General features: G+C 49.6%; 1 protein-coding gene across 1 annotated transcript in view; it reads left to right on the forward strand.

Annotated features, from left to right (window-relative positions):
- The window catches only part of LOC142187946 (carbonic anhydrase 9-like), a gene marked incomplete at its 5' end in the record, with an annotated part of 39383 nt that overhangs the window by 11938 nt on the left and 11871 nt on the right, over positions 1-15574 (forward strand). The window contains 3 exons of the mRNA XM_075261736.1: positions 2849-3006; positions 9440-9581; positions 12375-12422. Of these exons, the coding sequence (XP_075117837.1) occupies positions 2849-3006; positions 9440-9581; positions 12375-12422 (348 nt within the window). The remainder of the gene's footprint in view (positions 1-2848; positions 3007-9439; positions 9582-12374; positions 12423-15574) is intronic.

The raw sequence follows: 15574 nt of genomic DNA on the forward strand, positions 1-15574 counted from the left end.
GAACAGTGTATACATATATATACAGAGATGACTCTGCTGACACCTACCACTAGGGACAGCGCACTACAGAACAGTGTACATATATATACAGAGATGACTCTGCTGACATCTACCACCAGGGACAGCGCACTACAGAACAGTGTATACATATGTATAATATATATAAAGAGATGACTGCTGACACCTACCACTAGGGACAGCGCACTACAGAACAGTGTATACATATATACAGAGATGACTCTGCTGACACCCACCACTAGGGGCAGCACACTACAGAACAGTGTATACATATATACAGGGATGACTCTGCTGACACCCACCACTAGGGACAGCACACTACAGAACAGTGTATACATATATATACAAAGATGATTCTGCTGACACCTACCACCAGGGACAGCGCACTACAGAACAGTGTATACATATGTATACAGAGATGACTCTGCTGACACCTACCACTAGGGACAGCGCACTACAGAACAGTGTATACATATATACAGGGATGACTCTGCTGACACCTACCACTAGGGACAGCGCACTACAGAACAGTGTATACATATATATACAGAGATGACTCTGCTGATACCTACCACTAGGGACAGCGCACTACAGAACAGTGTATACATATATATACAGAGATGACTCTGCTGACACCTACCACTATGGACAGCGCACTACAGAACAATGTATACATATACAGTATATACAGAGATGACTCTGCTGACACCTACCACTAGGGGCAGCGCACTACAGAACAGTGTATACATATATATACAGAGATGACTCTGCTGACACCTACCACTAGGGACAGCGCACTACAGAACAGTGTACATATATATACAGAGATTACTCTGCTGACATCTACCACCAGGGACAGCGCACTACAGAACAGTGTATACATATGTATAATATATATAAAGAGATGACTGCTGACACCTACCACTAGGGACAGCGCACTACAGAACAGTGTATACATATATACAGAGATGACTCTGCTGACACCCACCACTAGGGGCAGCACACTACAGAACAGTGTATACATATATACAGGGATGACTCTGCTGACACCCACCACTAGGGGCCGCGCACTACAGAACAGTGTATACATATATATACAGAGATGACTCTGCTGACACCCACCACTAGGGGCCGCGCACTACAGAACAGTGTATACATATATATACAGAGATGACTCTGCTGACACCCACCACTAGGGGCAGCGCACTACAGAACAGTGTATACATATATATACAGAGATGACTCTGCTGACACCCACCACTAGGGGCAGCGCACTACAGAACAGTGTACATATATATACAGAGATGACTCTGCTGACACCTACCACCAGGGACAGCGCACTACAGAACAGTGTATACATATGTATAATATATATAAAGAGATGACTGCTGACACCTACCACTAGGGACAGCGCACTACAGAACAGTGTATACATATATATATACAGAGATGACTCTGCTGACACCCACCACTAGGGGCAGCACACTACAGAACAGTGTATACATATATTTATACAGAGATGACTCTGCTGACAGCCACCACTAGGGGCAGCGCACTACAGAACAGTGTATACATATATTTATACAGAGATGACTCTGCTGACACCTACCACTAGGGACAGCGCACTACAGAACAGTGTATACATATATATACAGAGATGACTCTGCTGACAACTACCACTAGGGGCAGCACACTACAGAACAGTGTATACATATATTTATACAGAGATGACTCTGCTGACACCCACCACTAGGGGCAGCGCACTACAGAACAGTGTATACATATATTTATACAGAGATGACTCTGCTGACACCTACCACTAGGGACAGCGCACTACAGAACAGTGTATACATATATATACAGAGATGACTCTGCTGACAACTACCACTAGGGGCAGCACACTACAGAACAGTGTATACATATATTTATACAGAGATGACTCTGCTGACACCCACCACTAGGGGCAGCGCACTACAGAACAGTGTATACATATATTTATACAGAGATGACTCTGCTGACACCCACCACTAGGGGCAGCACACTACAGAACAGTGTATACATATATATACAGAGATGACTCTGCTGACACCCACCACTAGGGGCAGCGCACTACAGAACAGTGTATACATATATTTATACAGAGATGACTCTGCTGACACCCACCACTAGGGGCAGCACACTACAGAACAGTGTATACATATATATATATATATATATATATATATATATATATATATATATATATACAGAGATGACTCTGCTGACACCTACCACTAGGGACAGCGCACTACAGAACAGTGTATACATATATATACAGAGATGACTCTGCTGACAACTACCACTAGGGGCAGCACACTACAGAGCAGTGTATACATATATTTATACAGAGATGACTCTGCTGACAGCCACCACTAGGGGCAGCGCACTACAGAACAGTGTATACATATATTTATACAGAGATGACTCTGCTGACACCTACCACTAGGGGCAGCACACTACAGAACAGTGTATACATATATATACAGAGATGACTCTGCTGACACCCACCACTAGGGGCAGCGCACTACAGAACAGTGTATACATATATTTATACAGAGATGACTCTGCTGACACCTACCACTAGGGGCAGCACACTACAGAACAGTGTATACATATATATACAGAGATGACTCTGCTGACACCCACCACTGATTGCAGCAGATTGGACACCATGTGATAGTCTGCATATATAATATTGGTATTCCACATGGTGCCCCTGTATGTAGTGAGCATGTTCGGGGGAGATGAGGTAAGTCCATTGATCTGATCCTGCTTTACATTTGTGCCACAGGACAGATCACAGAGATCCCTGGATTTGACATCAGTAGATTATTACCGCAGAGGCTGGACAGATACTTCCGCTATAACGGTTCTCTGACAACTCCTCCGTGCCTACAAACTGTCAACTGGACCATCTTCAATCAGACCATCCGACTGTCCGAGACACAGGTAAGAAACCGGACCCCAAACACGTGACTAGGAGTAACCTGTAATAATACTAACCTGAGATCCATAACTAGTACTCACCTGTAACCAAGACATGATGTGGATGATGAGTCATTGTAGTAACCGCCATGAGACTGCGCCTTATAGTAGTAACCGCCAAGAGACTGCACCTTATAGTAGTAACTGCCAAGAGACTGCGCCTTATAGTAGTAACCGCCAAGAGACTGCGCCTTATAGTAGTAACTGCCAAGAGACTGCACCTTATAGTAGTAACTGCCAAGAGACTGGGCCTTATAGTAGTAACCGCCAAGAGACTGCGCCTTATAGTAGTAACTGCCAAGAGACTGGGCCTTATAGTAGTAACTGCCAAGAGACTGCACCTTATAGTAGTAACAGCCAAGAGACTGCGCCTTATAGTAGTAACTGCCAAGAGACTGCGCCTTATAGTAGTAACTGCCAAGAGACTGCACCTTATAGTAGTAACTGCCAAGAGACTGGGCCTTATAGTAGTAACTGCCAAGAGACTGGGCCTTATAGTAGTAACTGCCAAGAGACTGCACCTTATAGTAGTAACTGCCAAGAGACTGGGCCTTATAGTAGTAACTGCCAAGAGACTGGGCCTTATAGTAGTAACCGCCAAGAGACTGCGCCCTATAGTAGTAACTGCCAAGAGACTGCACCTTATAGTAGTAACTGCCAAGAGACTGTGCCTTATAGTAGTAACTGCCAAGAGACTGCGCCTTATAGTAGTAACAGCCAAGAGACTGCACCTTATAGTAGTAACTGCCAAGAGACTGTGCCTTATAGTAGTAACTGCCAAGAGACTGCGCCTTATAGTAGTAACCGCCAAGAGACTGCGCCTTATAGTAGTAACTGCCAAGAGACTGCGCCTTATAGTAGTAACTGCCAAGAGACTGCGCCTTATAGTAGTAACTGCCAAGAGACTGCGCCTTATAGTAGTAACCGCCAAGAGACTGCGCCTTATAGTAGTAACTGCCAAGATACTGTGCCTTATAGTAGTAACTGCCAAGAGACTGCGCCTTATAGTAGTAACTGCCAAGAGACTGCGCCTTATAGTAGTAACTGCCAAGAGACTGCGCCTTATAGTAGTAACCGCCAAGAGACTGCGCCTTATAGTAGTAACCGCCAAGAGACTGCGCCGTATAGTAGTAACCGCCAAGAGACTGCGCCTTATAGTAGTAACTGCCAAGAGACTGCGCCTTATAGTAGTAACCGCCAAGAGACTGCGCCTTATAGTAGTAACTGCCAAGAGACTGGGCCTTATAGTAGTAACCGCCAAGAGACTGCGCCTTATAGTAGTAACCGCCAAGAGACTGCGCCTTATAGTAGTAACCGCCAAGAGACTGGGCCTTATAGTAGTAACCGCCAAGAGGCTGCGCCTTATAGTAGTAACCGCCAAGAGACTGGGCCTTATAGTAGTAACCGCCAAGAGACTGCGCCTTATAGTAGTAACTGCCAAGAGACTGTGCCTTATAGTAGTAACTGCCAAGAGACTGCGCCTTATAGTAGTAACTGCCAAGAGACTGCGCCTTATAGTAGTAACTGCCAAGAGACTGCGCCTTATAGTAGTAACCGCCAAGAGACTGCGCCTTATAGTAGTAACTGCCAAGAGACTGCGCCTTATAGTAGTAACTGCCAAGAGACTGCGCCTTATAGTAGTAACCGCCAAGAGACTGCGCCTTATAGTAGTAACTGCCAAGAGACTGGGCCTTATAGTAGTAACCGCCAAGAGGCTGCGCCTTATAGTAGTAACCGCCAAGAGACTGGGCCTTATAGTAGTAACTGCCAAGAGACTGCGCCTTATAGTAGTAACCGCCAAGAGACTGCGCCTTATAGTAGTAACTGCCAAGAGACTGCGCCTTATAGTAGTAACCGCCAAGAGACTGCGCCTTATAGTAGTAACCGCCAAGAGACTGCGCCTTATAGTAGTAACCGCCAAGAGACTGCGCCTTATAGTAGTAACCGCCAAGAGACTGGGCCTTATAGTAGTAACTGCCAAGAGACTGTGCCTTATAGTAGTAACCGCCAAGAGACTGGGCCTTATAGTAGTAACCGCCAAGAGACTGGGCCTTATAGTAGTAACCGCCAAGAGACTGGGCCTTATAGTAGTAACCGCCAAGAGACTGGGCCTTATAGTAGTAACCGCCAAGAGGCTGCGCCTTATAGTAGTAACCGCCAAGAGGCTGCGCCTTATAGTAGTAACAGCCAAGAGACTGCGCCTTATAGTAGTAACCGCCAAGAGACTGGGCCTTATAGTAGTAACTGCCAAGATGTATGTGTATGATGTATGATGGTGTAACATGTATGAGATGTGTTGAGCGATGGTGTCACATATGGTATATGATGTATGACATATGAATTATGATGTGTCACATGTATGATGAATGATGGTGTTACATGTATGTGTATGCTATATTATATGTATGATGGTGTCACGTGTGTATGATATATGATGTATGATGTGTATCACATGTATGTATATGATGTATGATGTGTATCACATGTATGTATATGATGTATGATGGTGTATCACATGTATGTATATGATGTATGATGGTGTATCACATGTATGTATATGATGTGTATCACATGTATGATGTGTATCACATGTATGTATATGATGTGTATCACATGTATGTATATGATGTATGATGTGTATCACATGTATGTATATGATGGTGTATCACCTGTATGTATATGATGTATGATGTGTATCACATGTGTGTATATGATGTATGATGTGTATCACATGTATGATATATGATGTATGATGGTGTATCACATGTATGTATATGATGTATGATGGTGTATCACATGTGTGTGTATATGATGTATGATGTGTATCACATGTATGTATATGATGTATGATGTGTATCACATGTATGTATATGATGTATGATGTGTATCACATGTATGTATATGATGTATGATGGTGTATCACATGTGTGTATATGATGTATGATGGTGTATCACATGTATGTATATGATGGTGTATCACATGTATGTATATGATGTATGATGCGTATCACATGTATGTATATGATGGTGTATCACATGTATGTATATGATGTATGATGTGTATCACATGTATGTATATGATGGTGTATCACATGTATGTATATGATGTGTATCACATGTATGTATATGATGTATGATGGTGTATCACATGTGTGTATATGATGTATGATGTGTATCACATGTATGTATATGATGGTGTATCACATGTATGTATATGATGGTGTATCACATGTGTGTGTATGATGTGTATCACATGTATGTATATGATGGTGTATCACATGTATGTATATGATGGTGTATCACATGTATATATATGATGTATGATGTGTATCACATGTATGTATATGATGTATGATGGTGTATCACATGTATGTATATGATGTATGATGGTGTATCACATATATGTATATGATGGTGTATCACATGTGTGTATATGATGTATGATGGTGTATCACATGTGTGTATATGATGTATGATGGTGTATCACATGTGTGTATATGATGTGTATCACATGTATGATATGTGATGTATGATGTGTATCACACGCAGATCTTTGTCCCGTTCTCCTCCATGTCTGTATAATGGCAGTCTATAGAATGAGTGCTGTTAACCCCTTCCTCGCGGTGACTCCGGCTTTGGCCAGCTGATGGCGCTCTCTATACAACAATCTGCAGCTTTGGGCGCTGTACAGACACATCCTTTAAAGGAAACTCTCCAGATGTTGCGAGTGCTGGAGCCGGAGCAGATTCCACATACAAGGCTGATGTGACCCCCGAGTAATGCGGAGACTTCATGTCCATATGTGGAAGTCTGCCGGGGTGCAAACAGTCAGGTACCTGCGCAGAGTCTCCCTACAAGGCCACAGTGTCCGAACCAGAGCCAAGACGTCTCCAAACTGTATAAGGAAATCTCTAAGGAGGAACAGGGTGTGATGTATGGAGTATACGGGAGGACTAGTGTACGGGGTATACGGGAGGACTAGTGTATGGAGTATACGGGAGGACTAGTGTATGGAGTATACGGGAGGACTAGTGTATGGAGTATACGGGAGGACTAGTGTATGGGGTATACGGGAGGACTAGTGTATGGGGTATACGGGAGGACTAGTGTACGGGGTATACGGGAGGACTAGTGTACGGGGTATACGGGAGGACTAGTGTACGGGGTATACGGGAGGACTAGTGTACGGGGTATACGGGAGGACTAGTGTACGGGGTATACGGGAGGACTAGTGTACGGGGTATACGGGAGGACTAGTGTACGGGGTATACGGGAGGACTAGTGTACGGGGTATACGGGAGGACTAGTGTACGGGGTATACGGGAGGACTAGTGTACGGGGTATACGGGAGGACTAGTGTACGGGGTATACGGGAGGACTAGTGTACGGGGTATACGGGAGGACTAGTGTACGGGGTATACGGGAGGACTAGTGTACGGGGTATACGGGAGGACTAGTGTACGGGGTATACGGGAGGACTAGTGTACGGGGTATACGGGAGGACTAGTGTACGGGGTATACGGGAGGACTAGTGTACGGGGTATACGGGAGGACTAGTGTACGGGGTATACGGGAGGACTAGTGTACGGGGTATACGGGAGGACTAGTGTACGGGGTATACGGGAGGACTAGTGTACGGGGTATACGGGAGGACTAGTGTACGGGGTATACGGGAGGACTAGTGTACGGGGTATACGGGAGGACTAGTGTACGGGGTATACGGGAGGACTAGTGTACGGGGTATACGGGAGGACTAGTGTACGGGGTATACGGGAGGACTAGTGTACGGGGTATACGGGAGGACTAGTGTACGGGGTATACGGGAGGACTAGTGTACGGGGTATACGGGAGGACTAGTGTACGGGGTATACGGGAGGACTAGTGTACGGGGTATACGGGAGGACTAGTGTACGGGGTATACGGGAGGACTAGTGTACGGGGTATACGGGAGGACTAGTGTACGGGGTATACGGGAGGACTAGTGTACGGGGTATACGGGAGGACTAGTGTACGGGGTATACGGGAGGACTAGTGTACGGGGTATACGGGAGGACTAGTGTACGGGGTATACGGGAGGACTAGTGTACGGGGTATACGGGAGGACTAGTGTACGGGGTATACGGGAGGACTAGTGTACGGGGTATACGGGAGGACTAGTGTACGGGGTATACGGGAGGACTAGTGTACGGGGTATACGGGAGGACTAGTGTACGGGGTATACGGGAGGACTAGTGTACGGGGTATACGGGAGGACTAGTGTACGGGGTATACGGGAGGACTAGTGTACGGGGTATACGGGAGGACTAGTGTACGGGGTATACGGGAGGACTAGTGTACGGGGTATACGGGAGGACTAGTGTACGGGGTATACGGGAGGACTAGTGTACGGGGTATACGGGAGGACTAGTGTACGGGGTATACGGGAGGACTAGTGTACGGGGTATACGGGAGGACTAGTGTACGGGGTATACGGGAGGACTAGTGTACGGGGTATACGGGAGGACTAGTAGTCATAGCGTATACAGCGCCCCCTGTCCATAGCGTATACAGCGCCCCCTGTCCATAGCGTATACAGCGCCCCCTGTCCATAGCGTATACAGCGCCCCCTGTCCATAGCGTATACAGCGCCCCCTGTCCATAGCGTATACAGCGCCCCCTGTCCATAGCGTATACAGCGCCCCCTGTCCATAGCGTATACAGCGCCCCCTGTCCATAGCGTATACAGCGCCCCCTGTCCATAGCGTATACAGCGCCCCCTGTCCATAGCGTATACAGCGCCCCCTGTCCATAGCGTATACAGCGCCCCCTGTCCATAGCGTATACAGCGCCCCCTGTCCATAGCGTATACAGCGCCCCCTGTCCATAGCGTATACAGCGCCCCCTGTCCATAGCGTATACAGCGCCCCCTGTCCATAGCGTATACAGCGCCCCCTGTCCATAGCGTATACAGCGCCCCCTGTCCATAGCGTATACAGCGCCCCCTGTCCATAGCGTATACAGCGCCCCCTGTCCATAGCGTATACAGCGCCCCCTGTCCATAGCGTATACAGCGCCCCCTGTCCATAGCGTATACAGCGCCCCCTGTCCATAGCGTATACAGCGCCCCCTGTCCATAGCGTATACAGCGCCCCCTGGCCATAGCGTATACAGCGCCCCCTGGCCATAGCGTATACAGCGCCCCCTGGCCATAGCGTATACAGCGCCCCCTATCCATAGCGTATACAGCGCCCCCTATAGTATATACCATTACTAGATGTCAGAGCGTCGGCAGCCTGAACACCCCAAATCCTCTCGCCCCAATGTCTGCCAAAGGTAAGAAACAAACAAATCATTGAATCCTGAAACGTGTAATCCAAGATGGTGCGGAGTGCCCCCCTAACCCTGCACTCTCTTCTAGCTGGATCTTCTGGAGGACACTCTGCACCATGACCATGACCAGCTCCTGCAGGAGAACTTCAGAGACCCCCAGAAACTGAACGGCCGCAACGTCTTATCCAGCTTCAAGGCCCCGGTGGTGGGAAGGAAGGCGGCCGGAGAAGGTGAGGTCATGTAATCTCCACAACTCATCTGTATAATCCAGGAGACGGTCTAGTGGACGGTATATAATCCAGGAGACGGTCTAGTGGACGGTATATAATCCAGGAGACGGTCTAGTGGACGGTATATAATCCAGGAGACGGTCTAGTGGACGGTGTATAATCCAGGAGACGGTCTAGTGGACGGTATGTAATCCAGGAGACGGTCTAGTGGACGGTATATAATCCAGGAGACGGTCTAGTGGACGGTATGTAATCCAGGAGACGGTCTAGTGGACGGTATATAATCCAGGAGACGGTCTAGGGTACAGTATATAATCCAGGAGACGGTCTAGTGGACGGTATGTAATCCAGGAGACGGTCCAGTGGACAGTGTATAATCCAGGAGACGGTCTAGTGGACGGTATATAATCCAGGAGACGGTCTAGCGGACGGTATATAATCCAGGAGACGGTCTAGCGGACGGTATGTAATCCAGGAGACGGTCTAGTGTACGGTATATAATCCAGGAGACGGTCTAGTGTACGGTATATAATCCAGGAGACGGTCTAGTGGACGGTGTGTAATCCAGGAGAAGGTCTAGTGGACGGTATATAATCCGGAAGACGGTCTAGTGGACGGTATGTAATCCAGGAAACGGTCTAGTGGACGGTATATAATCCAGGAGACGGTCTAGTGGACGGTGTGTAATCCAGGAGATGGTATATAATCCAGGAGAAGGTCTAGTGGACGGTATATAATCCGGAAGACGGTCTAGTGGACGGTGTGTAATCCGGGAGACGGTCTAGTGTACGGTATATAATCCAGGAGACGGTCTAGTGGACGGTATATAATCTAGTGGACGGTATATATTCCAGGAGACGGTCTAGAGAACAGTATATAATCCAGGAGACGGTCTAGTGGACGGTATATAATCTAGTGGACGGTATGTAATCCAGGAGACGGTCTAGAGTACAGTATATAATCCAGGAGACGGTCTAGTGGACGGTATGTAATCCAGGAGACGGTCTAGCGGATGGTATGTAATCCAGGAGACGGTCTAGTGTACGGTATATAATCCAGGAGACGGTCTAGTGGACGGTATATAATCCAGGAGACGGTCTAGCGGACGGTATATATTCCAGGAGACGGTCTAGCAGACGGTATGTAATCCAGGAGACGGTCTAGCAGACGGTATGTAATCCAGGAGACGGTCTAGCGGATGGTATGTAATCCAGGAGACGGTCTAGTGGACGGTATGTAATCCAGGAGACGGTCTAGTGGACGGTATATAAACTAGTGGACGGTATGTAATCCAGGAGACGGTCTAGTGGATGGTATGTAATCCAGGAGACGGTCTAGTGGAAGGTATGTAATCCAGGAGACGGTCTAGTGGACGGTATGTAATCCAGGAGACGGTCTAGTGGACGGTATGTAATCCAGGAGACGGTCTAGTGGACGGTATATAATCCAGGAGACGGTCTAGGGTACAGTATATAATCCAGGAGACGGTCTAGTGGACGGTATATATTACAGGAGACGGTCTAGCGGATGGTATGTAATCCAGGAGACGGTCTAGTGGACGGTATGTAATCCAGGAGACGGTCTAGGGTACAGTATATAATCCAGGAGACGGTCTAGTGGACGGTATATAATCCAGGAGACGGTCTAGCGGATGGTATGTAATCCAGGAGACGGTCTAGTGGACGGTATATAATCCAGGAGACGGTCTAGTGGACGGTATATATTCCAGGAGACGGTCTAGTGGACGGTATATATTCCAGGAGACGGTCTAGTGGACGGTATATAATCTAGTGGACGGTATGTAATCCAGGAGATGGTCTAGGGTACAGTATATAATCCAGGAGACGGTCTAGTGGACGGTATATAATCCAGGAGACGGTCTAGCGGATGGTATGTAATCCAGGAGACGGTCTAGTGGACGGTATATATTCCAGGAGACGGTCTAGTGGACGGTATATATTCCAGGAGACGGTCTAGTGGACGGTATATAATCCAGGAGACGGTCTAGTGGACGGTATATAATCCAGGAGACGGTCTAGTGGACGGTATATATTCCAGGAGACGGTCTAGTGGACGGTATATATTCCAGGAGACGGTCTAGTGTACGGTATATAATCCAGGAGACGGTCTAGTGGACGGTATATAATCCAGGAGACGGTCTAGTGGACGGTATATAATCCAGGAGACGGCCTAGTGGACGGTATATAATCCAGGAGACGGTCTAGTGGACGGTATATAATCCAGGAGACGGTCTAGTGGACGGTATATAATCCAGGAGACGGTCTAGTGGACGGTATATATTCCAGGAGACGGTCTAGTGGACGGTATATAATCCAGGAGACGGTCTAGTGGACGGTATATAATCCAGGAGACGGTCTAGCGGACGGTATATAATCCAGGAGACGGTCTAGTGGACGGTATATAATCCAGGAGACGGTCTAGTGGACGGTATATAATCCAGGAGACGGTCTAGCGGATGGTATATAATCCAGGAGACGGTCTAGCGGACGGTATATAATCCAGGAGACGGTCTAGTGGACGGTATATAATCCAGGAGACGGTCTAGTGGACGGTATATAATCCAGGAGACGGTCTAGTGTACGGTATATAATCCAGGAGACGGTCTAGTGGACGGTATATAATCCAGGAGACGGTCTAGTGGACGGTATATAATCCAGGAGACGGTCTAGCGGATGGTATATAATCCAGGAGACGGTCTAGCGGATGGTATATAATCCAGGAGACGGTTCTCGGTAATATTTCCTGATATTACCCCATTTTTGTTCCTTTTAGCTCCGCCCTCTGACTCTGATGATTCGTCTTCGCTCAATCCTGGGACAGGTATAAATTCTGCCGTACCCACCCCCCTCCTTGTAAAAGTCTTCACCCCCCTGTATACTCCTCATACTGTATTATATATCCCCCATACATGATATGTGGGGTGCGCAGTGACCTCTAGGTGTCCTGTGGACAGATTCTTCTGTACCTGAGGGTTTCGGCGGCTCCTCCGCACTGACCAGGGGGCTCTTGGCGTCTCCTGCTCAGCGCTCTCCTTAGGTGGGCGGCCATGTCTTGTAGGACACTTTCTCCAGGTTTGGATGATGGATTGTACCGGGCTCCTCAGGAGATGTTCTTATACCCTGACCCTGCTTTACACTTCTGCACAACCTTATCTCTGAGCTGTCTGATGAGTTCCTTGGTCTTTATGATGCAGTTTGTTCACCAGTGTCCTGTAACAATCCACTGCGGCTGGTACCGTACTACAAGGCTGGTAGTGTACTGGTATACGCGGCTGGTACCGTACTGGTATAGGCGGCTGGTACCGTACTGGTATAGGCGGCTGGTACCGTACTGGCATAGGCGGCTGGTACCGTACTGGTATAGGCGGCTGGTACCGTACTGGCATAGGCGGCTGGTACCGTACTGGCATAGGCGGCTGGTACCGTACTGGCATACGCGGCTGGTACCGTACTGGCATAGGCGGCTGGCACCGTACTGGTATAGGCGGCTGGTACCGTACTGGCATAGGCGGCTGGCACCGTACTGGCATAGGCGGCTGGTACCGTACTGGTATAGGCGGCTGGTACCGTGCTGGTATACGCGGCTGGTACCGTGCTGGTATAGGCGGCTGGTACCGTACTGGTATACGCGGCTGGTACCGTACTGGTATAGGCGGCTGGTACCGTACTGGTATACGCGGCTGGTACCGTGCTGGTATACGCGGCTGGTACCGTGCTGGTATACGCGGCTGGTACCGTGCTGGTATAGGCGGCTGGTACCGTGCTGGCATAGGCGGCTGGTACCGTACTGGCATAGGCGGCTGGTACCGTACTGGAATACGCGGCTCGTACCGTACTGGTATACGCGGCTGGTACCGTACTGGAATACGCGGCTGGTACCGTACTGGTATAGGCGGCTGGTACCGTACTGGTATAGGCGGCTGGTACCGTACTGGTATAGGCGGCTGGTACCGTACTGGTATAGGCGGCTGGTACCGTACTGGTATAGGCGGCTGGTACCGTACTGGCATAGGCGGCTGGTACCGTACTGGCATAGGCGGCTGGTACCGTACTGGCATAGGCGGCTGGTACCGTACTGGCATAGGCGGCTGGTACCGTACTGGCATAGGCGGCTGGTACCGTACTGGCATAGGCGGCTGGTACCGTACTGGCATAGGCGGCTGGTACCGTACTGGCATAGGCGGCTGGTACCGTACTGGCATAGGCGGCTGGTACCGTACTGGCATAGGCGGCTGGTACCGTACTGGCATAGGCGGCTGGTACCGTACTGGCATAGGCGGCTGGTACCGTACTGGCATAGGCGGCTGGTACCGTACTGGCATAGGCGGCTGGTACCGTACTACAAGGCTGGTACCGTACTGGTATAGGCGGCTGGTACCGTACTGGTATAGGCGGCTGGTACCGTACTGGTATAGACGGCTGGTACCGTACTACAAGGCTGGTACCGTACTGGTATAGGCGGCTGGTACCGTACTGGTATAGGCGGCTGGTACCGTACTGGTATACGCGGCTGGTACCGTACTGGTATAGGCTGCTGGTACCGTACTACAAGGCTGGTAGTGTACTGGCATAGGCGGCTGGTACCGTACTGGCATAGGCGGCTGGTACCGTACTGGTATACGCGGCTGGTACCGTACTGGAATACGCGGCTCGTACCGTACTGGAATACGCGGCTCGTACCGTACTGGTATACGCGGCTGGTACCGTACTGGTATAGGCGGCTGGTACCGTACTGGTATAGGCGGCTGGTACCGTACTGGCATAGGCGGCTGGTACCGTACTGGCATAGGCGGCTGGTACCGTACTGGTATACGCGGCTGGTACCGTACTGGTATACGCGGCTGGTACCGTACTGGCATAGGCGGCTGGTACCGTACTGGCATAGGCGGCTGGTACCGTACTGGTATACGCGGCTGGTACCGTACTGGTATACGCGGCTGGTACCGTACTGGAATACGCGGCTGGTACCGTACAGGTATACGCGGCTGGTACCGTACTGGCATAGGCGGCTGGTACCGTACTGGTATACGCGGCTGGTACCGTACTGGTATAGGCGGCTGGTACCGTACTGGTATAGGCGGCTGGTACCGTACTGGTATAGGCGGCTGGTACCGTACTGGTATACGCGGCTGGTACCGTACTGGTATAGGCGGCTGGTACCGTACTGGTATAGGCGGCTGGTACCGTACTGGTATAGGCGGCTGGTACCGTACTGGTATAGGCGGCTGGTACCGTACTGGTATAGGCGGCTGGTACCGTACTGGTATACGCGGCTGGTACCGTACTGGCATAGGCGGCTGGTACCGTACTGGTATACGCGGCTGGTACCGTACTGGCATACGCGGCTGGTACCGTACTGGCATAGGCGGCTGGTACCGTACTGGTATAGGCGGCTGGTACCGTACTGGCATAGGCGGCTGGTACCGTACTGGTATACGCGGCTGGTACCGTACTGGCATACGCGGCTGGTACCGTACTGGCATAGGCGGCTGGTACCGTACTGGTATACGCGGCTGGTACCGTACTGGTATAGGCGGCTGGTACCGTACTGGTATAGGCGGCTGGTACCGTACTGGCATAGGCGGCTGGTACCGTACTGGCATAGGCGGCTGGTACCGTACTGGTATACGCGGCTGGTACCGTACTGGCATAGGCGGCTGGTACCGTACTGGTATACGCGGCTGGTACCGTACTGGAATACGCGGCTGGTACCGTACTGGTATAGGCGGCTGGTACCGTACAGGTATACGCGGCTGGTACCGTACTGGCATAGGCGGCTGGTACCGTACTGGCATAGGCGGCTGGTACCGTACTGGCATAGGCGGCTGGTACCGTACTGGCATAGGCGGCTGGTACCGTACTGGCATAGGCGGCTGGTACCGTACTGGTATAGGCGGCTGGTACCGTACTGGTATAGGCGGCTGGTACCGTACTGGTATACGCGGCTGGTACCGTACTGGTATAGGCTGCTGG

The sequence above is a fragment of the Leptodactylus fuscus genome, unplaced genomic scaffold (genome assembly GCF_031893055.1).
Source record: "Leptodactylus fuscus isolate aLepFus1 unplaced genomic scaffold, aLepFus1.hap2 HAP2_SCAFFOLD_330, whole genome shotgun sequence".
Taxonomy (NCBI): domain Eukaryota; kingdom Metazoa; phylum Chordata; class Amphibia; order Anura; family Leptodactylidae; genus Leptodactylus; species Leptodactylus fuscus.